General features: G+C 50.3%; 3 protein-coding genes and 1 long non-coding RNA gene across 6 annotated transcripts in view; 1 reads left to right on the top strand and 3 right to left on the bottom strand.

Moving 5' to 3' along the window:
• LOC135177059 (cysteine-rich venom protein kaouthin-2-like) overlaps positions 1-25,437 on the bottom strand; it is a 216,639-nt gene that overhangs the window by 118,863 nt on the left and 72,339 nt on the right. The gene's annotated exons all lie outside the window — the stretch shown is intronic.
• LOC135177061 (cytochrome P450 2K6-like) lies at positions 581-10,145 on the bottom strand. The gene is made up of 9 exons (XM_064146732.1): positions 9,960-10,145; positions 8,468-8,630; positions 7,590-7,739; positions 6,482-6,642; positions 4,746-4,919; positions 3,609-3,750; positions 2,329-2,513; positions 2,001-2,142; positions 581-936 (listed from the first exon to the last, which is right to left on the bottom strand). Exons 1-9 carry the CDS (start codon positions 10,143-10,145, stop codon positions 749-751), a joined length of 1,491 nt encoding a protein of 496 aa, XP_064002802.1. The 3' UTR covers positions 581-748.
• LOC135177062 (uncharacterized) overlaps positions 8,543-25,437 on the top strand; it is a 28,535-nt gene continuing 11,640 nt past the window's right edge. For both annotated transcript variants that reach the window (XR_010302895.1, XR_010302894.1), the window contains exon 1: positions 8,543-8,671. This is a non-coding gene — a long non-coding RNA (uncharacterized LOC135177062). The remainder of the gene's footprint in view (positions 8,672-25,437) is intronic.
• On the bottom strand, positions 12,153-22,517 carry LOC135177053 (cytochrome P450 2K6-like). Of its 2 annotated transcripts, none has more exons than XM_064146710.1 (9): positions 22,241-22,517; positions 20,232-20,391; positions 18,519-18,668; positions 17,460-17,620; positions 16,457-16,630; positions 14,895-15,051; positions 14,568-14,752; positions 14,225-14,366; positions 12,153-13,001 (listed from the first exon to the last, which is right to left on the bottom strand). In XM_064146710.1, exons 1-9 carry the CDS (start codon positions 22,424-22,426, stop codon positions 12,814-12,816), a joined length of 1,503 nt encoding a protein of 500 aa, XP_064002780.1. In that variant the 5' UTR covers positions 22,427-22,517; the 3' UTR covers positions 12,153-12,813. The 2 variants fall into 2 exon arrangements, with proteins under 2 accessions (XP_064002780.1, XP_064002781.1); XM_064146711.1 differs by having other exon boundaries at positions 14,910-15,051.

Below are 25,437 nucleotides of genomic sequence, written 5' to 3'. Positions count from 1 at the left end.
AGACTGGGTGTGACACCTGGTGCAATGATTTAGTTGACCAGATAATGTCATAGTAGGTTGGTCTTAATTCTGTGGCTGTGACCTGCCCTAGGTGATCCTGCTTTGGCAGGGGGTGTTGACTCGTCCTTCAGAGGTACTTTGCAGCCTCTGCCGTTCTGTGATTCCCAACGGTTCCGGGGGAGCGCTGTGGTGGTGGTTGGTGCCGCAAGGCGGCGCTGTGCGGCCGCCATGGGCGGGATGCGCGGCCGGGCTGGGAGCGGAGCGGCAGCAGCTGCGCTGCGCCGTGCGGCGGAGCGAAGGCAAGCGGCGCCCGGGCGGGGAGAGGTGCGGAGTGGGAGGGGGTGGCGGCGGAGGGGCCGGGCGCGGAAGGAAAAAGGATGTGTCTACCTGGGTCCCTGAGGATGCTGTCTGAGCCGAGAGAATCGCTCAGCTCCGTGCTGCTCTACGGGAGGCAGAGTCGACCCAGGGCTGCTTCCTGTTACTGTTGCCAGGTGGGGAGAGCCCTCTGCCAGCTGGAATTGGCAGAAGGGGTTTGTGCAAGGTTTAAGAGCAACTCAGAAGGTTCATTGCAAAAGCCCCAGCTATTTTGCTACGAGTGCACGCTCTGTTTACCAAGGTCATCCAGGTTTTGGCTTGGAAATATGATTCCATGAAGTACTAGAAAGCTTTATTAAGGCAATGTTGTGAATTGTGTTGGCCAAAGAATTCAGAAGGGAGCTGTCGTGAGAAAGTGATGCTTACTCAGGCTCTAGAAACGCTTTACAGCACACATTTTGTAGGGTTTGGGGATGACATTAAAGGAAATAGCGGGGCTGAGGTCCAGGTCTGAGCTGGCGACGCCGGGGGGAGGGTGGAAGGTGAACCTCTGCAGGAGACTGGTGAAGAAGAGGAAGAGCTCCATTTTGGCAAGAGTCTCTCCAGCACAGATTCGACGCCCTGGAACAAGATGAAAAATGGCCGTGGCAAAAGTCAGTGAGGGCTGCTTCCCCAGCAGCTGGGAGAGAGGAAAATCACTGGACAGCTCTGATTCTGAGACAGGTCAGTGGGAATCCATGGCACTTGGAATGTCAGACCCTAGCTCTGCATACGTAACACAGTGGCTCTTAATAGTCAATGTAATGAGTATGAGAATAACGTGAGTGAGAAGGATGCTTGGTGCTCAGAGCTATAATAAAGCCAACTGCTGATGTTTTCCTTTGCCTAAATGCTTGCATGTGGGAAGAAATATATGGCAACATGATCTGAGTTCCTTAATTCCAGTTAGCAGTAACATTTGTATTCGTAACTTTCATATTTTTCCTGTATTTGGTTAAATTTTGGATCCCAGACCGATTTTATCTGGTTTAGTCTAGACTCTGACTATATTACTTTAGTTACAGGCCAAAAAAAACATCTCTTGTGTTTGAGAAGGTGCTAAAACTCTCACAGAACACTGAGAAAACGGTAACAGCTAGAGGCTGGAGCAATTAGCAGGTGTTTGTGAGTGCTCCTTCATCAAAGGTGTGTTCTGAGAAATCTCTGAGAGAGGGCCTGTGAAATTGTCCCATGGAAAGAGAGCACAGAATGGTTTGGGTTGGAAGGGACCCTAAAGATCTTCTAGTTCCAGTTCCCCTGCCATCAGCAGGGACACCTTCCACTAGAACAGCTTGGTCAAGGAGACTCCACAGCTTCTTTGGACAACCTCTTCTAGTGCCTCACCACTCTCATGGGGAAGAATTTCTTCTGATGTCTCCTCTAAATCCAGCTTCTTCCAGTTTCAACCCATTACCCCTCATCCTGTCACACCAGGCCTTTGCCAGAATTCCCTCTCCAGCTCTCCTGTAGCCCCTTTCAGATGCCAGAAGGCTGCTGTAAGCTCTCCATGGAGTTTTCTCCAGCCTGAGCAACTTCAGCTCTGTCATGGGGGGAGTCCAGGCTTCAGTGTCAGAATGCACAGGTACAAGCAGTTCTTGTCTAAGGTCTGTACTTGCAACAGAAGGGAGGTGGAAAAGAGCAGGCACCTGCTGAAAAAGGCATGAAAGCCTCTTTCTTCACAAACTTCCCGCTGGCATCAAGAAAGTGCTCAGGATAGAAGCTGTCTGGTTTCTCCCACTGGGATTTATCTTGCAGGACAGAGGCCAGTAAAGGAACGATGTAGGTGCCCTGCAAAATAAGACAGTGGAGCTGATTTGTGGGCAACCATCGTAGTGGCAATAATGTCAGTAAGAGTCCAAGATCGTTGGTGTGGAGAAAGAGATGATTCTGGCTGCTGGCCTGTGACTTCATTAGACAGCTCAACCAGCTTAGAGAAGGGAGATGCTAAAAGGAGCAGCCCGGCAAACAGCTCACCTTGGGAATGAAGTAGCCTTTGAGGGTCACATCTGCAGCAGTCTCATGAGGCAGGTCCAGTGGCAGGATATTGGCAAACCTCTGAATTTCATGGATGACAGCATCCGTGTAGGGCATTTGAGTCCTGTGCTCGATCCGTGGCGGGTTGGAGCCTATCACTTCTTCTATCTCCTCTTGGACCTTTCCTGAGGGAAGAAGTGGCCATGAGAAAAGGCATGGACTCACACACAGGGAGCAGCAAAGATCCTGGGGGAAGCCATGCGCTCTCCCAAGATCTTTTTTTCCTTTCAGACAGAAAAACAGTGTTTGATTATTGCTTCACCACCAGGAGAGCTGAACACTTGTGTTTGTCTGTCCTCTCTTCTGCCTAGTGTCATACTCTGACCAAGAGGTGTTTCAGGAGCCCCAGCTGGCTCCTGACAGCCCTGCACCGTAAGCACACATGGAGACGACAGATCAAGAGCAGTCTTCTCAGGTACTTAAAACCTTGGCACAGGCCATTTCACACCTGCACAGACCTTTGGTCTGCCAGCAGCCTGGGGCTGAGGCAAGCTTTAACTGATGGATTTTACCGGGCAAAGGCCCTGGCCTGTATGAATGCTGTTTCTGATTACTGGTAGGCTGCCCAGTGTGCCCCTGGCTGGGTCCCAGCAGCACCTGGAGAATAGTTAACCAGCAGTGTTGGTCTTTTATAGCCCAGGGTATCAGTAGGTTTGCTGCTGACCCTCCGGGTTCTGGTTCACAGTGCACAAAGCTTAACAGTGTGGTGCCAAGCCTGAGAGGGACCTCACACTGCTGGAGCGGGACCAGAGGAGGCCACGAAGATGATCAGAGGGCTGGGGCAGCTCCTGATGAACACAGGCTGAGAGAGTTGGGGCTGTTCAGCCTGGAGAAGAGAAGGCTCGGGGGAGGTCTTACAGCAGCCTTCCAGTACATGAAGAGGCCTACAAGAAGGCTGGGAAGGGACTTTTTACAAGGGCTTGTAGGCACAGGATGAGGGGGGATGGATTGAAGCTTGAGGGGAGAAGATTTAGGATGGATGTTAGGCACAAGTTGTTTGCAGTGAGGGTGGTGAGACCCTGGCACAGATTGCCCAGGGAGGCTGTGGCTGCTCCCTCCCTGCAGGTGTTCAAGGCCAGGCTGGATGTGGCCTGTGTGACCTGTTCCAGTGGGAGGTGTCCCTGCCCGTGGGCAGGGTGTTTGGAGCAAAATGCTATTTAAGGTCCCTCACAACCTGAACCGTTCCATCGCTTGTATGAGTCTGCCATAAGAGCACTTACTCTGGATTTCAGGGTACTTTAGCATCAGCAGAAAGCCCCAGTTTAGTGTGGTAGTAATGGTCTCAACCCCGGCAGTAAACAGATTGCTCACCAAGCTTAGCAAGTTGCCGTTATGGAAGTGCCCGTTGGTAGTGGCTGTCTCCTGAAAGAAGGAGGTGAAAGGATGAAACCCCCAAAAGCTGTGATGTGGCAATGCAGTTTGTAGCTAACCATGTGTAGGACATGCAGGCAGGGTAAGAGTGCGATAAGAGAGATGCAAACGTCCTGAGAAATAAACCTTGTGGGTAAAAAGAACAGGTTGAGAGAGAGCTTTAGGCTCTGCCATAGAACACCTTTAGGCATGCCACTTTACAGAGGTTTGCATTTCCTGGGGCCAGCTGCAGAGAGCTGTTTTCTCTTGGGCTCAGTCTGGAGAGGAGAAGGCTCTGAGGAGACCTTATGGTAGCCTTCCAGTGTCTGAAGTGGCACACAGGAAAGCTGGGGAGGGACTTTTTAGGTTGTTGGGTAGTGATGGGACTAGAGGGAATGGAGCAAAACTAGAAGTGGGTAGATTCAGACTGGATTTTAGGAAGAAGTTCTTCAGCGTGAGGGTGGTGAGAGCCTGGAACAGGTTTCCCAGGGAGGTCGAGGAAGCCTCATCCCTAAAGGTGTTTAAGGCCAGGCTGGATGTGGCTGTGAGCAACCTGATCTAGTGTGAGGTGTCCCTGCCCATGGCAGGGGGGTTGGAACTGGATGATCCTTGAGGTGCCTTGCAGCTCTGACAAGGCTGTGATTCTCTGTGAAGAAGGTAACCCAGATAAACAAAGGGTCCCAAATAAAGCCCAGGTAGTGCTTTTGATCTGTAATGCATTATGGTTTTGGCAAAGCCAAGAGGGGAGAGGAGACAGAAAAATGGCAGCCACTGTAAATGTATTGATAGAGCATGAAAAAAAGCATCAATAAGGATAAATACTTGCTGATTAAAAGGAGTTGGAACTGCAACAGAGAGAAATGTCTGTTTGACTCTACCAGTTTGTTCTTGGATTTGTCAAAGACAATCCCTAAGGAATACAGCTATGGCTATAAGGACTGACACTAACTTGTGAAGGTCTTCATATAACCATCAAAACTGGAATAAATGAGGGAAGATTCAGTTACCTCCTGCTGTTTCACCAGGAAAGCATCGATGAAACTTCTTTGATCATTTTTGTCCAGGATCTTGAGGTACTCTAAGAAAGTTGTTTCTACAAAAGCATGGAATTCATTTCTGTTTTGGAGAAGAGTCTTGTTAGCTCTGAGGAGAAATCCAAGCTGTGGGAATATGTTGTATAACTGCAAGAATGGAAGATGTTAGAGTCCATTTACTGCCAGAAGTCTGAAAACACTACAAAAGTCTGCCTGGTTTGCAGGTACAAAGCCTTAAGAGTAATGTTCTGTTCTTTAGAGCATGGGGAATGGACTGGATGAAATAACAGTAAAAAAATGAACAAGGGCCACTGAATTTGCAGAAACCTCTCAGCCCCAAATGGCTGTTTTGCAGGGGTGGTGTAGATGTGAGACTCAAACACCTGCAGCTTGCCACCAAGGGGATGGAGGCTTTGTGACATGTTGGCCAGTTTTGTTTAGTACAAACCAATGCTTTTGCTAGCTTTCCCCCCCCTTTTCTGTTTCAAACCCTAAAGGAGCAGAAGTGACTCTGATGGGCAGCAGCACTGCGCGTGAGTATCGGGAAGCGTCTGTCACTCGCTGAGACATTTCAGTGTCTTAGATGTGTGGAAACAGATTTTGTGTCGGGGCTCCTGGTACAGGCAGGCCACATACTCCACAGCTTCTCCCTGCCCCGTGTTGCCTGGCCACTTTATACATGTGAACTGTAACTCTGGGGAGTGCTTAGCCTGCTGGTTGTGCACTACGTGGTCTGGTTTTTATAGTTCAGATTCTCCAAGCTGCATCTTAGATATGTTTGACTAGTGGCTTCAAGATCCCCAGACTGCCTCTCCAACTTTGCTGGCCCCAGAGAGAGCTTGTAAACCTGTCTTGGTGAGTCTCTGATTTTTCAGTTTAATAGAAACAACTAGGAGGCCACATAAAAAAAGAGGAGGCCACAGACAGGATCAGAGGGCTGGAGAACCTCCCGGGTGGGGACAAGCTAAGAGAGTTGGAGCTGTTCAGCCTGGAGAAGAGAAGGCTTTGGGGAGACCTTATAGGAAGGTGCTGGGAAGGGACCTTTTGCAAGAGCTTGTGGTAGGATGAGATGGAATGAATATTAGAATCATAGAGTGGTTTGGGTTGGAAGAGACCTCTCAAGGTCATCTAGTCCCCCTCCCTGACAGACAATAGAGACATCCTCCACTCAATCAGGTCGCTCAGTCTTGTTCAGCCTGACCTTGAGGGGTGGGATCTAAACTACCTCCCTGGGCAATCTGTTGCAGTGTTCCAGCACCTGCATGGTGCAGAACTTAACAAGGATTGAAGCTCAAGAAAAGGAGATTTAAACTGGATATGAGGAAAAGAATTCTTTACAGCAAAGGTAGCAAGATGCTGGCAGAGGTTGCTCAGGGAGGTCATGGACACCCCCTCCCTGAAGGTGTTCAAGGCCAGGCTGGATGAGGCCTTCAGCAACTTGCTCTAGTGGAAGGTGACCCTGCCCTAGATGATCTTCAAGGTCCCTTCCAACCCAAATCATTCTCTGCCTGTGGCAGCACTCTTGCCACAATAAGTCTAGTTCCTTAGCAGATTTAATCCTTGAAAAGTGTTTGACATTATCTTGAGCTCCAGGCAGTCTCTTCCAACCCAAACCACTCCATGGGTCAGTGAATCTGTGCCGTGTGCGCCAGTGCTGCTCTGCTCCCACGGCGCCCGGCAGGGCGGCAGCAGCAAACGTGTCTCCTCACCGTAACCAGGGGTTTCCCAGCCAGCCTCATGCTCTCGTTGGTCAGGTGCTGGAGCCTCAGAAACCTGGAGTCTCTGTAGTCAAACCGTTTCCCGAGCAGTATTGACACAATTATGTTGGCAACTGCTGCATTAAGCATTTTACTGGCGTCAAAGGGCTTCCCTGTGTGATGAAATCAAGCAGATAGTACCTTGGTGACTGATGCGATTTGGAAGCATCCCTCTGGGGTCCTCCATCTGGGGACGGATAACAACAAGCACCAGTACAGGTTGGGGACTGCCCAGCTGGAAAGCAGCTCCGTTTGGCAGCAAGTTCTGCATGGGCAGCGATGTGCCCTTGTGGCCATTGGCATCCTGGGGGCATCAGGAAACGTGTGGCCAGCAGAGCTAGGGAGGTTCTTCTCCCCCTCTACTCTGCCCTGCTGAGACCACACCTGCAATGCTGTGTCCAATTTTGGGCTCCCCAGTTCAAGAGGGACAGAGACCTGCTGGAGAGAGTCCAGCAGAGAGCCACGAGGCTGACTGGGGGACCTGAGCATCTCCCCTGTGGAGAGAGACTGAGAGCCCTGGGGCTGTTTAGTCTGGAGAGGAGAAGGCTGAGAGGAGATCTGATCCATGTGTGCAAATATCTGAGGGGTGGGGGTCAAGGGGCTGGGGTCAGCAGCAATAAGACAAGGAGCCACAGCTGCAACTGGAACAGAGAGAAACTTCTTTACAGTGAGGGTGGCAGAGCCCTGGAGCAGGCTGCCCAGAGAGGCTGTGGAGTCTCCTTCTCTGGAGACTTTCAAACTCTGCCTAGATGCCTTTCTGTGAGAACTACCCTGGGTGCTGCTGCCTTGGCAGGGGCTTGAACCCGATGATCTCTGGAGGTCCCTTCCAACCTCTAAGGTTCTGTGACTCCATGATGGATGTGCTGCAGTGGGTTGCTAGTTATTGATTGTCATTTGACATTAGAGTGTCTTGCCTAGAGGCATTGACTAGCAGAAGAGCCAAACTCATCCAATTGATGCAGCCTGAAGTACTTTCTGAAAATGTCTGAGCTTGAGAAGGTTTTTGGCTAGTCCCTGGTTGCTTCAGCTTGGGGGACTGAAGAGTGACTCCTGTACCCACCTTCTTGTGACCCGATCCTGTCAGCCAGGTAGCCATACTCCTCCACGATGCGGTCCTCAATGGCCTTCTTCCCCATTCCAAAGTCTCGTAAGGTTGTGAGAGTAAACCTTCGCATCACCTTCCAGTTTTCACCATGAGCAAAAACAATCCCTGAGGCAGAGAGCATTTCAAGGTGACACAACATTTTCAGTAACTCTCTCTGCGTTAAGTAATGTTCACACAGAATCGATCAGGTTGGAGAAGGCCTTTGAGATCATCAAACCTATACCCAACATTATCTAATCAACAAAATAATGGCACCAAGTACCACATCCAGTTTCCTTTCAAACACTTCCATTGAGCACCTCCAGGGAGGGAGCAGCCACAGCCTCCCTGGGCAACCTGTGCCAGTGTCTCACCACCCTCACTGCAAACAACTTCTGCCTAACATCCACTTTCAGTCTCCCCTCTGCCACTTCAAACCCATTCCTCCTCATCCTGTCATTCCCAGACCTTGTCAGTAGTCCCTCCCCAGCCCCCCTGCAGCCTCCTTCAGATCCCAAAAGGCCACTCCAAGATCTCCTCAAAGTCCCAACTCTCTCAGCCTGTCCTCAGAGCAGAGCTGCTGCAGCCCTCTCAGCATCTTGGTGGGCTCCTCTAGACTGGGTCCAACAGTTCCATGTCCTTCTTATTGTTAGATTTGGTTATTGTTAGGTTTGTGGTTGGTTTGTCATCACTGTCAGTAGCTTCAAAGTTAAGTGCCCTGGAGTCACTGACATTGCTCCCTGTTTCCAATGCCTTGCAGAGTCTGTGATCCAAAGTGATGTGCCAGCTTCTAGTTTGTAGGAAAAACCTTCTGGAATAATTCAGATTGGCAAGAGCAAAGGAAAACAACTTACCATTTCCTCCAGTCAAGTCCTCAAAGATGGGGATTTTGGGTCTCTCTGAAAATGCATCTGCCTGGTTCACGAGAGCTTCCTTCACTGTCTCGTACCCAGAAATCACTACTACTTTCCTTTGGCCCATCTGAACGCTGAAGACTGGACCATATACTTCTGCCAGCTGTCAGAAGAAGGTAACAGTGATTTACAGCTTGCAAAGAGGTAAGGAGGAAGGGAGGTGAGCAGGGTTGCTGAAACAGTGACAGCACAAAGCTGCAGTTGCAACCCATCACAGAATCATAGAATCAGAATGGCTCAGGCTGGACTCAATGACCTCCTTGGGTCCCTTCCAACCCCTAATATCCTGTGAGCCTGTGATCCACAGCCTCCCTGGGTAGCCTGTGCCAGTGTCTCATCACCCTTGTACTGAAGAACTTCTTTCTAAGAGCCAGTCTAAACCTACTCTCCTTCAGCCTAAAGCCATTCCCTCTTGTCCCGTTGCTAGACACTCTTATGGGAAGTCCCTCTCCAGCTTCAGGTATTGGAAGGCAACTATAAGGTCCCTCCAGAGTTTTCTAATGATGGGGACATAAATCTGTGGAAGGTGGAGAAAGTTAGACATAAGAGCCAATGGCATCCTGGGCTGGCTCAGAAGCAGTGTGGGCAGCAGGACAAGGGAGGTTCTTCTGCCCCTGTGCTCAGCACTGCTCAGGCCACATCTTGTTCTAGGCTCCTCAATTCAAGAGAGATGTTGAGGTGCTGGAAGGTGTCCAGAGCAGGGCAGCAAGGCTGGGGAGGGGCCTGGAGCAGAGCCCTGTGAGGAGAGGCTGAGGGAGCTGGGGGTGTGCAGCCTGCAGCAGAGGAGGCTCAGGGCAGAGCTCATTGCTGTCTGTAGCTCCCTGAAGGGAGGCTGTAACCAGGTGGGGTTGGGCTCTGCTGCCAGGCACCAGGCAACAGAAGAAGGGGACAGTGTCAAGCTGTGCCAGGGCAGGTCTAGGCTGGATGCTAGGAGGAAGTTGTTGTCAGAGAGAGTGATTGGCATTGGAATGGGCTGCCCAGGGAGGTGGTGGAGTCTCTGTGCCTGGAGGTGTTGCAGCCAAGCCTGGCTGGGGCACTTAGTGCCATGGTCTGGTTGATTGTCTAGGGCTGGGTTCTAGGTTGGGCTGGATGAGCTTGGAGCTCTCTTCCAACCTGGTTGTTTCTATGATTCTGTGATGATTCTATGATATGAAAATCATTCCTTATTCAGCTACCTTTTGTCAGAAGTACACCAAAGATAAGGTACTTGTTTGAGATAAGGTACTGATTTGAGATCCATGAAGTTGAACAGAAAAAGTATTACAGTAAGGACCAAATCTCACTGTATTCAACATTTTCTGCTCAAGGAAGCATCCCCTGCCCCTTTCTAAGGGTCATCTGTGGATGCAGCAGATTAAGTGCAGTAGGAGCACCTGGCACCTTGGACAATGGGGCTTGGGGCAGTTGTGGGGTCAATAGAAAAAATGAGTACCTGTATGTAAGTCCTGTAGGGTCTCTTCAGATCGAAGAGGTGCAGGTTTCCAATGATAGGTAATGCTCTGGGTCCTGGAGGAAGCTTCTTCCTCCCATGGCTATTCCAGAAACCTCCCATTTTCAAAATGGATAGAAGAATCAGCATGAACAGCAATCCAATGGAAGTGGAACTGCTCCAGTCCATCTCTACTCAGACAAGTATTTGCTGCAAAATAGAGAAGAAAATCTGTCCTCCTGCAAAACTCTCCTGTGAGAGATGCTGGTGCTGGTCTGTAAACCCCTTTCTCAGTGAGGGCTGTGTTTTTCTTGCAGTCAGTGACTGGTTTGATTCTCTCCCCCTGTCCTCGCTAATGAATCATTGGCACAATCCAGAGGCAGGTAAATGTTTGATGTCTGAACCTTACTGAGTGAATCTGTAATCTACTGTGCAAGAATGAAAGTCCAAGAGCATGGAGGTCATTGGCCTGGTGTGTGCTGTAATAGCCATAAATCCTGCCTGCTCTGCAGGTTACTGTAAGCTGCACTTTCACTGTCAGTACCACCTCAGCCTTGAGAGTCCAAGTCATTAGCTGCACCAGAGCTTTATTTAGATGTGCTTAGGTACTGGCAGAATTCTGTTCTGGTTCCATTCCCTGTGAGTTTCAAATCACAGGATCACAGACTGGTTAAGGTTGGAAAGGACCTTTGGGGGTTGTCTGGTTCAATCCCAACCTGCTCAAGCAGGGCCACCTAGAACTATGTGCTTCTGAATAGCTCCCAGGAGGCAGACTCCACAACCTCCCTGCACAGCCTGTGCCAGCTCTCGGTCACTCTCAGGAAGAAAGTGTTTCCTGATGTTCAGAGGAAATCTCCTGTGTTTTAGGACATTCGCAGTTTGTGCCTCTTGTCCTGACACTGGGCACCACTGAAACCCTGGCTCTGTCTCCTTTCTGCTGCTCCGTCAGGTGTTTATGTGCATTGATGGTATCCTCTTGAGCCTTTCCTTATGGGAGTGAAGTTCCTTTAATTATCTTCATGCTCCTTGGCTGGACTCTCTCCAGTATGTCCACATCGCTGTTGTACAGGGCTGTCAGGACGAGGCACAGCCCCCCTGGGCTCACCAGTGCTGTGCAAAGGGAAGGGCTGCCTCACCTGGCGCGGTGGCGGTGCGCGGGCTGGTACGGCTCCGCACCATTCGGTGAGTCCATCTGGAGGCCTCTGTTGCTGGTTCTGCCTCTGTTCATACAGTCACCTGCTTACACATGAGCTTGACCTAGGCGAGTGCAGCCCAGTCTTTTGCATACATCATGTCTTGGTTTTCCCCTGGGCCAGATGCCCCACTGTCTTTTCCTCCTCCGTGGCTGGCATCCTGAAGGTCAAATGCTTATGCACTGCTCATTGTTGTTCTCTCTTACATTGCATTGCCGCAGTTGACAACACTCCTTTAGCTTAGCTTACTTTAGCCTCCTTTGTGGCAGGAGCACATTGTTGCCTCAGGGCCAACTTGGTGTCCACCAGGACCACAAGGTCTTTTTCTGCCAAGCTGCTTTCCAGCTGGGCAGCTCTCAGCATTTCCTGGTGCCTGGGGTTGTTCCTCTCCAGCTGTAGGACTTTGCTTTTCTCCTTGATGAACTTCCTGGTGTTCCTTTGAGCCTGTTTCTCCAGCCTGTTGAAATCCCTCTGGATGGTGGCACAACATTCTGATGTATCAGCCACTCCTCCAAGTTTAGTGTCATTAGTAAGTGTGCTGAGGGTACACTCTGCTTCATCACCCAGGTCATTAATGAACCCATTCAAAAGGATGGACTCACTATACCCTTGGGGTATCCTGCTATTTACTGCCCTCCAACTAGACTTTGTGCCACTGATCACTAATCTCTGAGCTTGGCTTTTCATCAAGTTTTCAACCCACTTGCTCTCTGCTTGTCCAGCCCTTACATCAAAATCTTGTCTATAGGGATTTTATGGTAGACAGTGTCAAAAGGCTTCCTGAGGTCTAAGAAGGTTTATTCTTGAAACTAAAAAGCTTCATCACAGGTGTATGAGAAAGAAGTTGGAGAGGCATAAGAGGTGCCACAGAAGGATTGGTTTGCTCAGTTCCCACTGGGAGCACAGCACTGGTTGGTTGCTTCAGTCAAGAGTGCATCCCCAGAAACCATTTCAGGTGCAAAACCCCCCAGCCTTCCAGCTTTGGATACAACACAGACCACAGTTTGCTTTGGAACAGAGAATGCTTTTATTTTCTTTGTTTGTTATCACTAACATGGACATTATTCTGTACTACACTAAAGTCATTTTGTCTTCCTTACATCATATAATCATGAGACACAACCTGAGAGCCCTCTCTGTGTCTGCTCTGCAGTTCTGCATTGAGTGGACGTTGCATGGTTCCTTCTCTCGGGCTTAGCTGTGCACTTCTGTTTCTGTGTGTGTGCAGAGAACTGGTGCAGGATGAAGAGTGGAGCCGTTTTGTGAGGCAGTATAGATGGAGCTATGCTGGACGTGTGGAAGGTGAACACCCTCAGATTTCTGTGCATGTGTGTAGATCAGTGGAGACCCCTTTTTGATCTGGCTCAGAAGCTGTTTTCAGTCTCTTTCATGGAGGGTAAAACGCAGAGGTGTAAGGAAGGTGAGAATGAAGTGGACTTTGCTAAGTGCTTCACGTGTGTCGTCTTCACGATGACCATCAGCTTCCCTTCCAGGGAGCATCTGGAAGTCATTACAGTGACTGCCAGCTGCTGTAATCATCGCCACCCGTGTGCTCAGTTTAGAATTCCCTCCTTGATTCAGAAGTACCAAACTTCCCAGGTGGAGCTGGAGACACTGACCTTTCACCTGGGTGATTCAGGACAAGGAGATGGTAAAGGAAAGCCCTAAGAACGTGGCACTGCACAGACTGCGTGAGTCAGTGGGGGGGTGCTGATCCCAGTGGAGGGGGAGATATCCAAGTCTGCAATGGAAACTCCAGGGGAAGGACGGAAGGTGAACCTCTGCAGGAGACTGGTGAAGAAGAGGAAGAGCTCCATTTTGGCAAGAGTCTCTCCAGCACAGATCCTCCGCCCTGCAACAAAATGCAGAACAGCCATGAGGAAGTCATGGGGAGCTGCTTCTTGAGATGCTGTGAGAGGAAGGGAAGAGGGGAAGGGGGGAGGGGAGGGGGAGGGGGAGGGAAAGGGAAAGGGAGAAGGAGAGGGTGTCCTGGAAGGCCAACAGGCCTATTAGATGTCCTGGCTTGCCCCATCCTTCTGCTAATGGAGGAAGCAAGAGCAGGAGGAAAGCAAAGGCTGGGGCTTTTATGTCCCCTCCCAAAGTGCTAAACAGGTACCCACAGGTATTTAGGTACTTGTTGATGTCTTGCCAAAATAAGGGTAAGCAAGACCTGGTTTCACCTAATATGGTCAGTTTGGCAAATGCCATTTTGGTTGGTGAATCTCTGTGGCCAAAGGAGCCTTTGCACTCGGGCAAGTAATATAAATGGAGCTAAGCTGCAAGTGGTTGTGCTGCTTCTGCCTTGCTGCCTTGCTGGGCTGCCTTTGCCTCACAGAGCTGCTTCTGCCTCACTGCTCTTGGACAATGTGTTCTGCTCTGCCTTCTGCTTCAGACCAGTGCAGCCCTGATGTTTTGGGATTGAACTACCTGGAAACTTAAGTGCCTCAAGTTTCCCAGGAGAAAGCATTAAGTGCCTCATGATGTGGTGAGAGGTGCCACTAACATTGTACTGTCTGCATATCTGCAAGAGGTCCTGCCTGCACCTCTGCAAACCTCCGTGCCAAGAGGAACCAGGATCAGGTCAGATATCATCTGCCTCTTTCCCAGCACCCTGCTAGAGCCTGGGAAGATCTGGAAGCTTCTCAATGGCTAGGCAGTTCCAATGCTACCATGAAGGAGCCAGGGACTGTCTTGAAATTTCTACTCCGCCACAGTGAGTAGCACAAGCTTTGCCTAGGGCTCCAGGCTGCCTATTTGTAAGTGTGGCAAAACCATTTTGTGGCTAAAGCTTTCCAGTTTTCTGCTTCTCCTAAATGAATGAATTGCCCATAAGCATCCCAGTGAAGATTTTCCCGACCGAGTTAGACCCCAAATGTAACTGCTTTGTAGAGAGTTTGAGTGGGGCTTTTGGAAATAAAGCAACTACATAGTTTATAATTCCTGCCTCTTTAATTGCCACAACTAAATCAAGGGAGAGGAAGAGGGAGCAGAGAGAATCTAAGAGGCCAGTCCAATGGGAAAGCAGTCTCAGATGTCCGTTTCCCCTGGAAGCCCTGAGAAAGGCATGTGTGGTACCTGCTGAAAAAGGCATGAATGCTTCTTTCCTCACGAACTTCCCCTTGGAGTCAAGGAAGTGCTCAGGGTAGAAGAGGTCTGGTTTCTCCCACTGGGATCTGTCTCGCAGGACAGAGGCCAGTAAGGGGATGATGTAAGTTCCCTGCAAGCCAGAGCAGAGCATGAGAATCACATTGCTGTTACCAACAGATTGAGCTCAGAACACACACTTTAATAGAGGAGCTCCTGCTGAAATAGCTGTGAGAACTCCAGCGTGAGCAAGCCCCCTTGGACACAAGCAGGGCTTGAAAGGGAGATGTGCTACGCTGGGGACAGGGGAAGAGAAGCAGTGCAGTTGTCTCACCTTGGGAATGAAATAGCCTTTGAGGGTCACATCTGCAGTAGTCTCATGAGGCAAATTCATTGGCAAGATGTTAGCAAATCGTTGAATTTCATGGACAACAGCATCCGTGTAGGGCATTTGAGTTCGGTGCTCGATCCGTGGTGGGTTGGAGCCTATCACTTCCTCTATCTCTTCTTGGACCTTTTCTATGAAAGGAACAGGGATCACAGAGAGAGACCACTTGAATGTGTCTTTCTTCTGCTAGCAATAGGAGGACAAGGAGGATTCCCTTCTTATTCATCCCTGCTCAGTGTGAAGTGACCTGATGAGAAGGAAGCTGCTGCTTACCAAGTTTCCACTTACTCTGGATTTCAGGATACTTTGCCATGAGCAGAAGGCCCCAGCGCAAAGTGGTGGACGTGGTCTCCATGCCAGCCACAAACAGATTTCTCACAACCTCAGTTAAGTTTTCATTGTCGAAATATCCATTGGCCTTCCCATTCTCCTGAAGAGATGACACAATAACAACCACTCATTAGAGACTGAAGGAGCCACTTTTTCAGTGAGGAATAGGGGACAAAACTTTCATAGGTAGCCCTCTGTGGTGGTTTGGGTGTTATCCACCCCCCCACACTTTAGGAGCACCCAGCTAGACTCAGTCGGGCTCTGGGAATGTAAATGAAGCTATTTACAGCAGCACAATATACAAGCAGCTATTTACAGTATGCACAGTTATACACAGAAATAGACAAGGTAAAAGTAATACAGAAGCACAACTCCCCTCCCAGAAACCTGAGTCCCCAGGAGGGGCTCCCAACCACCCCTGCACCTTCCCCCTGCCCCTCTCAACCTTACCCCAGTCCTAATGAAGAACAGAGGTTCAGCCAAGAGGTTAAGAAGCAAAGGTGAGTGGCAGGAGAGGTTAGGGAGATGCAGCTCAGCCAAAGCCCAGCCCGAGAGCGAAGACAAAATGGTGAGAGTGTTATCTAAGGTTTTCTTTCTTCTTGTTCAGCAAGACTCTGAGGGAAGGAGACATCGCCATTGTTTTCCTTTCACAGCCTATCATCACCAAAACATTCTAGCTTGCTTCAAACTAGCACACCCTCCTGGAGTTCAGTGTAAAGGATAACAAGGCTTTGAGGAAGTGCCTTGAGAAACATATTGTAAGCTGAGTCTTGAGACAGAGTATTTGGACTGCCTGTGCTGGCCACAAGAACTCGAGTCAACAAGTGTTCTCAGCTGGAATAGTATGAGTGATAGCAAGAGTGGTGGAAAAAAGAGCAAGCAGTCACTGGGGGCCACTTGTGTGATTCAATCGTTTGCCTCAGAGTCTTTCTGCCCTGGGGTCTTGGAGCAGAGTATCTTCCAGGATGAGGCTTGTTGGGAAGAATGAATTTACTCTTAGAATTTGGTTTTGACATGAGTTCAAAAGATACCAGGGAATTGGCCCCTGATGGTATTGTCTTGACCTGCCACTAGCATCAAAAGAGAGCCTAGAAGGGTGGCTCGTGGTCCCCTGTAGCCCAGCAGCACCAACCCTTGTGTTTGCTCTAGCAGACTTGGGCTGAAACTTCACGAGGAAGGCCACACCACATAGAGGTGAGGGCTGGGTGTGCAAAGCTGTAGAGTTTAGCTGAACAAGGTAAATGAAATTCTGTGTGAGCTGGCAACTGAAACTGAGAAGTAGACACCAAAATGTCCTGGGCCCAGAGCTTTCCTTGGGTAAATTACTGGGGACACATCAAAGATGCTTCTCTGTCATCAGCTTATCTCCTTACTGAAATGACTGCTTAACTACTGTTTCTAGCAGGACTTTTCCACATAGGTCTCTGCTGAAGAGCACTTTTTTGACCTGCTAAACCTTAAAAGGGCTGTGAGGGGACTTGAGGAATCTGCCAGGATTCAATTACCTCTTGCTGTCTCACGAGGAAAGCGTCAATGAAGCTCCTCTGGTCGTTTCTGTCCAGGGTTTTGAGGTGTTCTACAAAAGTGGCCTTGATGAAGTCCTTTGTTTCTTTCACGTTCTGCATAAAGGTTTTGTAGTCCTTCATGAGGAATCCGAGCAGTGGGAACATGTTGTAAATCTGCATGGTGTGGAGAGGGCGAGGAAGGGAGAGCAGTTACTGAGCAGATGAGCACAGCTCAGCAGCGTAGGTCAGGAAAAGCCCTTCCAGAGCATGGTGTACAGCACCATGGCCTTGGCCAGCACGGTGAAATGCTTGCAATGAGTTCCCTCTGACACCTGTTAATCATACCAACTGCTGATGGCCTACAAGTCCTGTCTTTGTCCATTCACCCTTAGCTCAATTTCCTACCTCTCCTCTCCGAGGGAATTCAGCCCTCCCTCTCCACACTGGTTAAAACTTGGCAGCCTCAAGTTTCAGAGGCAGCTACAGGCCTTTCTATGCTGATTTCGGTGTGTTTGCCATGGAAGATGGGAGAGAATGACCAACTACTATTGCTAGGGGACACAAGCTTTGCTTGGCATCACATGCTGCTCAATTCTTCATGGAAGGAGGAAGGTGTGATTTCTCAGGCTGTGCTGGGATGACAAAGAAAGGCATAAATAGCATCAGAGGTCCACTTTCTGCCATTCCAGATGACATTCATCATGGCTTTGAGCTGGAAGAGGGCAGGTTTAGACTGGAAATTAGTAAGCAATGCTAGAGCAGGTTGCCCAGGGACGTTGTGGATAGCCCCTCCAGAGGTGTTCCAGGCCAGGTTGGATGAGGTCTTGAGCAGCCTGCTCTAGTGGAAGTTGTCCCTGCCCATGGCACGGGGTTTGGAACTAGGTGATGTTTAATGTCCCTTCCAACCCAAACCATTCTGTGATTCTGTGTCCAGATAAATGCATTGCAACAGTCAGCACTGCACCACTGTACAGTCGTGCCAGGCTCAGGCAGTTTGCATTACCGAAATGGACACACTCCCAAAGATCCTGATGTTCTGGTTCACCAGTACCAGCAGCCTTCTGAAGGTGGGGTCGCCGTAGTCATATCTCTTGCCGAGCAAGATGGATACGATGACATTAGCAGTAGCACCATTCATCATCAGAGTCATGTCAAGAGGCTGCCCTGGCAGGGGACAAGGTGGTGCAAACTGTTCTAATTACTTAAAGCAGCATGCCAAGACTCAGAGAAGTCATGCAACAGGAACGGTGTGGCCAGCAGGATGAGGGAGGTCATTCTGCCTCTGTACTCTGGAATGGATCATCTTTGAGATCCCTTCCAAAATAAACCATTCTATGATTCTATAATGGACAGCCTCACACTCTCAGGATCATGCATCCCAGGGAAGGCATTTCTAGCTCTTATGATATGGTTCTGTTGTTTGGGGCTTAGCATAGAACCTGGTGGTGAGGGGCCTGGAGCACAGCCCTGTGAGGAGAGGCTGAGGGAGCTGGGGGTGTGCAGCCTGCAGAAGAGGAGGCTCAGGGCAGAGCTCATTGCTGTCTGCAGCTCCCTGAAGGGAGGCTGTAGCCAGGTGGGGTTGGGCTCTGCTGCCAGGCAAGCAGCAACAGAACAAGGGGACACAGCCTCAAGCTGTGCCAGGACAGGTTCAGACTGGATGTTAGGAGGAAGTTGTTGTCAGAGAGAGTGATTGGCACTGGGATGGGCTGCTGTCCCATTCCAGTGCCAGTGGTGGTGGAGTTGCTGTCCCTGGTCCCTGAAGGTGCTAAAGAGGAGGCTGGGTGTGTCAGTTAATCAGAAGGTGTTTGGGGACAGGTTGGACGTGATCTCCAAGGTTAATTCTGTGAATGCACATCTGACATCCAGTGTCTCATGGGCGGTGTTAGTTTGCATGTCAGGCAGGTGCCGGGTAGAGAGACAGACAGGTCATGTGGAACCCTCAGAGCCTGAGTGCTGGAGAAAGGTAAATCTTTGAAATAACTCAGAGACCTTCCTTTGACCCTTGCTGCTTTTGTAGGAGGCTCGGTGGAAACCGCTGCTGGGCTGGTAAGATTCCCCCTACCTTTCTGTGCCTCAATGACGTCTCCCAGGTATCCGTACTCTTCTACGATGCGGTCCTCTATGGCCTTCTTGCCCATGCCAAAGTCCCGCAAGGTTGTGAGGGTGAACCTCCTCATCACCTTCCAGTTCTCTCCATCAGAAAATATAATTCCTGACGTGGAAAACAAGAACACAAAATTGAGGCTTGCCCCTGAATCCTGGTAAAGATGAACGCTGACAGGAAAGCTCTGAGGGAGGTAGTCACCATTTTGAGTTTGTGAGGTGTCAGTGTCCTGAGGCACGAGTGCTTTTCTTTTGGCTTTGCTTAGAATGGAGAGTTGCAGTTTTGCCTCTGAGGACATCATCTGGAACCATGAGTGCTACCTCTAGATGCCACCCTTAGCTGAGATGCATCCTCTCTTGAGTGCTTATGTTCTTATGTGGACCTCAGAGGGTAAACAAAGCCTGAAATAAGATCATCTCTGGAAAATCTCCTCCCTTGATGCAGGCTGTCCCACACCTTACATATTAGAAAAGCTGCATGGATGCTCTTGGTGGCATCTGGAGAATGAATCTTACGAGGAGCGACTGAGGGAGCTGGGGCTGCTTAGGTTGAACGAGAGGAGGCTGAGCAGAGACCTCATTGCTGTCTACAGCTACCTGAAAGGAGGTTGTGGAGAGATCAGTGCTGGTCTCCTCTCACAGGTAATCAGTGATAGAACAAGAAGGGATGGGCTCAAGCTGCCCCAGGGTAGGTTTAGACTGGATATTAGGAAAATCTTTTTCACAGAAAGAGTGGCCAGGGGCTGGAATGAGCTGCCCAGGGAGGTGGTGCAGGTGTGTTTAAAAGCCTTTGGACATGGTGCTTGGGGATGTGGTGTAGGGTGCACCTTGTAGAGTAGGGATACCAGTTGGACTTGGTGATCCTGAGGGACTTTGCCAACGGGAATGTTTCTGTGATCTGCAGAGAACTGAGCCATGATGGTGCTGCAGTTTGATCTCCTTGCACCCATCACGCTCTTATTCTTGCTTAGAGTCTTGCTCAATGAACTGTCCCTAGTGAGGAAAGAAAACGTTTGCAGATAGAATGGCATCTAACAATACAGTGGCTGCTCAGAGCTGGTCACCAGCTGACTGTTGGAATCACAGTCATCTGCCATGTCCTTGCTCCATGTATTCCATCAAGAACTGAAAGATCAGGTTCAGAGTCTAACACCTGTGGAGGCTGAAATCTGCACCAGAATTGCTCAGAGCAAGGGCAAAGAGAAACAAGGCTTGGGTTGTTTATTCTGTCTGAAGGAGATCTGCTCCCTTCACTGGGAAACAGAAAATTGTATCAGTGCCACCAGGTGTGTTTCTGCTTCATCAGGATGCTGCTGATGTAGTAGCTGCTGCTCTGCCAGCTGTGACTGGGTTTGGGTGGTGGCAGGGGTGGCTTTTGTAAGAAGAGAGCGTGAGGTGCCCTCATGCCAGCTCCTCGATGCATCACCTCTAAGGGCACATTCAGCCACAGATTCAGCTCTCTACATTGCATATTTATCACCTCTTCTTATCCCTGATGGATGTCATCACACATGGTTCAGTTTAGATTTGGCTTCATGATCTCAAAGGTCTTTTCCAACCTGATTCTGTGATTCATTTCCACTGTCTCGCGTGCTTAGCAAAACAAAGATGTTCTGGATCTCTCCTCCCCATGGAGAAGGCAGGTGTGTAGGAAACAGAACAACAAACTCACCTTTTCCTTTTGAGTCTCGAGCAATGGGCAATTTGGGCCTCCCTGCGAATGCATCTGCCTGGTTCACCAGAGCTTCCTTCACTGTGTTGTACCCTGACAGCACCACTACTTTCCTTAGTCCCATCTGAATGCTGAAGACTGGACCATAGGTTCTGGAGAGCTGGTGGGACGAAAAGGGACAATATAGAAGGGCAGCTTTCAGGTGTGTTTAGCTAGCTCAAAATCTTTGGTTTTCAGCACTTGGATTGATCTATTTCCTGTATAGTACTGGCTGCTCGTTTGCTGCTCAAAGTGTGGAGAATGGGATCTGTGAGCCTCCGTAGGCACTGCAGTAACAGGCTCTGGAGATGCTAAGGGAGAGGTGAAGGACAGATAAAATTGGTCTTTGTGGGCTTTTGGAGAGACAGTGGAAAGTGAACTTCTCAGTAGTTGTGCCAAAACCTGTGCCAAAACACAAGTCTGGGGTGGTTTATCTGGGACCAGGAGTAACAACTCTTAAATAGTCTGGAGCTACTGAGGGGAGTCAGTGACGAGGCACGAGGACACAACCGGCTAAGGATGGACTGCATGGATAACTTGGGGTTAAATCCAGTGTCTTGGGTTCAAATGCAGGTTCCCAGAGACTCTTATAAATTTGGTAGACCCAATGACAATTTATAGAATTTATAGAGTGCCCTCCCCTCTTCCCCCTCCTTTCCCCAAAAGACAGGGAGAGAGATAAAGGTAGGGACACCCAAATAAATCAATCTCACTCGATTTGGAAGTTAAAAAGGAAAAGTTTAACAATGACTTAGAAAAAGGGACTGGAGGTAGGGGAGTTTACAAAGGATAAGGAAGGGAAAACAGCAAAATACAAACAGGGATGGATACAACCCGAGTAGTGTGATGGTGTCTCTGCCTCGTGGCTGCCACGTGTTGTGCTGGTATGCAGTATCAGTGTGTGTGTGATCATGAACGCAGGAGAGAGAAAGAGAAAAGGGAAGAGACAGGGAGGTCCTGTCTCTTTTATACTGCAGGAAGTGGGGGGGAGTGGGCTAACCATCACCTGGAGTGTGGCCCACCCCCTGGGGAGGGGCCAAGACCCCTAGGGTCAGGTTCAGGGTCACTCCCCCAGGAGTGTTAACCCTATACATCCAGGGAAGAAGGGTAAGCGTGGCTTCACTCTGAGCTGGAGAACCCCAAAATCTCCTGTGTTCCACAGGAGGAGGTCAGCTGATGTGACTGCTGGTCAAGAGGGACAGTGGGATCCTGGGAGGCATTAAACAGAGTGTGTCCAGCAGATTGAGGGAGGAGGTTCCCCTCCACCTCTACTCTGCCCTGGTGAGACTCCATCTTGAGCACTGCCTTCAGTTTTGGGCTCCCCAGTTGAAGAGGGACAGGGATCTGATGGAGAGAGTCCAAGGGAGAGCTACAAGGATGATGAGAGGACTGGAGCACTGCCTGGTGAGGAGAGGCTGAGGGCCCTGGGGCTGCTTAGTCCGCAGAAGAGAAGACTGAGAGGGGATTTAATCAATGGTTATAACTATCTGAGGGCTGGGGGTCAGGAGGGGGGGACAGGCTCTGCTCACTGCTCCCTGGGATAGGCCAAGCAGCAATGGATGGAAGCTGCAGCAGAGGAGGTTCCAGCTCAACACGAGAGGGAACTTCTTTCCTGTAAGGATCACAGAGCCTGGCACAGGCTGCCCAGAGAGGCTGTGGAATCTCCTTCTCTGGAGCCCTTCAAGGCCTGTCTGGATGTGTTGCTGTGTGACCTGAGCTAGATTGTGTGGTCCTGCTCTGGCAGGGTGGTTGGACTGGCTGAGCTCTTTGGGTCCTTTCCAACCCCTGACGTCCTGTGACTCGAAGTCAGTTGCCCTATGCTGGCACAAGATCATGAGACAGAACAATGAATATATAATTAATTCTGCTGCATTTACATCTGCCTGTGCACCCACCTCTCTTGGTGGCAGGGTGGGATGGGGTCAGTGACTGTCTTAAAGAGCTCTAGCAAAGGGAACAAGAGAAGTTACCTCCAGCATTGTCAGGTGAGGTCTCCTCAGATTCATGATGTGCAGGTTTCCGATAACAGGCAAAGGCCTGGGTCCCGGGGGGAGGTTTTGTCTCAAGTGGCTCTTCCAGGTACGTTGACTGTTCAGAATCAGCAGGAGAATGAGAATAAGTAGCAGCCCTACGGGAACAAGATTTGCCCAATCCATTGTCTTTCAGCAAGGCTTAGCTGTGAAGATGAAAATTCAGACAAAGCAGGAGATCTGCTGTTGGAAGTGAGGAGTTTAAGGACTAAAGACACCTCTGCACACACAGGGCATGAGCTCCCTGCCCTAAGGAGTGGCAGAATTGCCTCTTGGAGCCGTTACTCCTGGAGAATCTACACTAGGCACTCTTACCACTGTCTATGCTCACTGTTTCACCTCTGCTGGTTACTCTTTAATGGGCAATGTCTAAACTGGTCCCGTGTGTGGCCAGCTCTGTAGGCATGAGGCTGATTTACAAACAGCAAACCTGTCACGACCTTGAACTTTGAGATTTGGAGGAGGTGGCAAAGGACAAGAGAGTTTCCACTGGTGGCTTTGTCTCCTCTCTTCATGCAAGATACTGGGGATGCCAGGGCTTGACAAGAGCAGCAGCCAGGACTCTGAGGCAGTTGTGAAGATTCCTCCTGGATAACCTGAGTGTGAGTTCATGGCCTTCATGTGCTGTGGGTCCTACAGCACGCAGCTGCTCAGTTAGAAGCTAGCCGAATCCTTTCTTGTGACACTCTTGCAGGGCTTCAAGCAGAGTGAAGTGTGGAGTCAGACCCATCTGGCCAAATCGCAGAGCCAACCAGGGTGGGAAAGATCATGGAGTCCAACCTATCACCTAACCCTTCTCATTAGCTAACCCATGGCACTTAGTGCCTCGCCAGCCCCCTGTGAGTCTGTGATTTGGCTGTGGCAGTTGCCTTTGGCATCCAGCTGTAACAATCTCAGCAAGAGAGCTGGAAAGAAGAGCTGGTATGGCTGTCTTGGACTGGGGAGCCAAAGCAGAGAGGGAAGAGAACTGAGAAAAGGCTTCTCTTGTTGAGCAAAGAGGCCTGAGGTGCATTCGGACTAGTGTGTTTTGGGGTCCGAGTGGGCAGCAGAGGAGGAGGTGCTAGAAGCATCTGCTCGGGGAATGACCAGAGAAGAGCTGCAGCCTTCAGAAGGGTCTTGGGAAGAGCTTTCCAGTGGAAGTGTAGAAAATGAATTTGTATGTGCCCTGTGAAGAGAGGCTGAGGCACCTGGGGCTGTTTGGTCTGGAGAAGAGAAGACTTAGAGGGGATCTAATCAATGTTTATGAATGTCTGAGGGCTGGGGTCAAGAGGGAGAGGACAAGCTCTGCTCAGCTGCACCCTGTGATAGGACATGGGCTTAATGGGTACAAACTGCAGCACAGGAGGTTCCAGCTCAGCATGAGGAGGAACTTCTTTGCTGTAAGGGTCACAGATCACTGGCACAGGCTGCCCAGGGAGGCTGTGCAGTCTCTTTCTCTGGAGCCTTTCAAGGCCTGTCTGGATGTGTTCCTGTGTGACCTGTGCTAGAATTGTGGTCCTGCTGTGGCAGGGGGGTGGGACTCGATGATCTGTGGAGGTCCCTTCCACCCCCTGACATCCTGTGATGGCCTTGAGGCAAGAATGTGAGGGCGGTGTGAGGTGTCATGCCAGGCTGAGCCCCATGTTCTTGTCTCTCAAAGAGTGGTGTGTCTGCAGGGGTCTGGCGAAAGGCATAGGAGAGGCATCAGCCCCTCAGGCACGGGGGTGTGGAAAGGCACCCATCTGGCAGCCTGCAAGGGGACTTAGAGCAAGCTTGCTCTTGTACCAACTAACCCGAGAGTGCTGCTGCCCCTGGGGGAAAGGACTGTGACACCTGCTCTACTTGGGAGGTGTCCTGGCAAAGGCTCAGGGTCGATGTCCCCTGTGCACCAGTTGGCTGATTTGTACCCCTCCTCTCCAAAGGAGGTAAAAAGGCACTGAGAATCCTCTTACGTGAGTCTGGGATTTAACTATTAACAAACAATGAGGCAAGTGTGACCTGAGGTATGAAAGGAAGCAATTCCAAAGCGTTAGGCAAGAGATGGGCCCAGGGTTAGGTCTGTGCAGAGTTTCAGAAGCAGAACAGAATATACCTGCCTGTACAGGACAGCCTGGGTTGTGGGAAGGACACTGCAGGGACTAGGAGCATCTCGTGACGTGCAGTGGGAGTAGGTGGCAACCCCTTTCATCCTGTTGAGCCTGCCTGCTGATTTCCTCCAGTGCAGGCAGGTAGTGAGTGAGCTGAGCAGGGCAAGATTGGCCCAGACACGAGTGGCAGGCTGTGAGTGTCTGTCCCTGCTTTGGAACAGTTCCCTGTTGGCATCGTTTTGAAATAGAAATTCAAGGTCTCCCTCTGGCCAAGGTGCATCAGGCAGAGTCCCTAGGCAGGCCTTCAACCAGATGACTTGTTTCTAAAGTGCTGCTTCTGTGGTGGTCAAATCCCTTGCTCCTTTGTGATGCTTCACTTGATGCATGGGGGAAGCTTGGCCAGGATGCTTTGGGAACAGGAGCAAATGGGTGTGGTGCTTGGAGGGGGACTCAGCAGACCAGGAGTCATGCTTCTCGCCCTGCTGCTGTCTTTGCCTAGCAGGGGCTGGGTGCGCCTCTGTACGCGTCTGCCTTCGGCGGCACCCCTAAAGGAGCACGGTGGGAGGGCAGCGTGCCATCGTGTGGGTGCGTGACCTCTGCAGCACCAGAGGCAATCCCTGGCCCCTTTCCTCCATCAGGAGATGCCCAATGGTAGGAACACAGGCTGCCAGCAGACTGGTTTTGGTGGTTTGGTTTGTTCCTGAGTCAGAAGCACGCCTGAGAGAAGCTCTAGGAGGGTGCTGTACTGGAGGCCTGATAAGGCTTTGGGTAGGTGCAAAACCCAGTGAAGGGGGAGAGGTCCAGGCCTGAAATAGCAACGTCGGGAGGAGTGTGACAAGCACACTTCTGCAGGAGGTTTGTAAAGCAGAGGAAGAGCTCTCTCTCAGCAAGAGGCTCATCTTGCATACTTGACCAGGTTGATCCCAGTGAGAGAGAGACTGTGTTCCCAGGGAATACGTACAGCCTGGGGGGACTCAGGGTGTTCAGAGCTTTGGTTCACTTGAAAGTAATCCACCAAAGAATGCCCAAAGAGAGAACTAAGTGCCACTGGCATCTGAGTGGTTAGGGTAA

Source organism: Pogoniulus pusillus, chromosome 7 (assembly GCF_015220805.1).
Source record: "Pogoniulus pusillus isolate bPogPus1 chromosome 7, bPogPus1.pri, whole genome shotgun sequence".
Lineage (NCBI taxonomy): Eukaryota > Metazoa > Chordata > Aves > Piciformes > Lybiidae > Pogoniulus > Pogoniulus pusillus.
Note: the sequence above shows the minus strand (reverse complement) of the source record. Positions and strands in the feature narration are given on the sequence as shown.

What these genes read in the sequence shown, in the direction of transcription:
- LOC135177061 (XM_064146732.1), bottom strand. Translation starts at nt 10,145, where the DNA reads ATGGACTGGAGCAGTTCCACTTCCATTGGATTGCTGTTCATGCTGATT. An exon ending in CTGGGAAACCCCTGGTTACG is followed by an intron (nt 4,920 to 6,481) that starts GTGAGGAGACAC and finishes CCATTCTTGCAG; the next exon opens with TTATACAACATATTCCCACA. An exon ending in AAGGCTACTTCATTCCCAAG is followed by an intron (nt 2,143 to 2,328) that starts GTGAGCTGTTTG and finishes CTTATTTTGCAG; the next exon opens with GGCACCTACATCGTTCCTTT.
- LOC135177053 (XM_064146710.1), bottom strand. Translation starts at nt 22,426, where the DNA reads ATGGATTGGGCAAATCTTGTTCCCGTAGGGCTGCTACTTATTCTCATT. An exon ending in CTCACCTGACAATGCTGGAG is followed by an intron (nt 20,392 to 22,240) that starts GTAACTTCTCTT and finishes TCGTCCCACCAG; the next exon opens with CTCTCCAGAACCTATGGTCC. An exon ending in TTGGGAGTGTGTCCATTTCG is followed by an intron (nt 16,631 to 17,459) that starts GTAATGCAAACT and finishes CACACCATGCAG; the next exon opens with ATTTACAACATGTTCCCACT.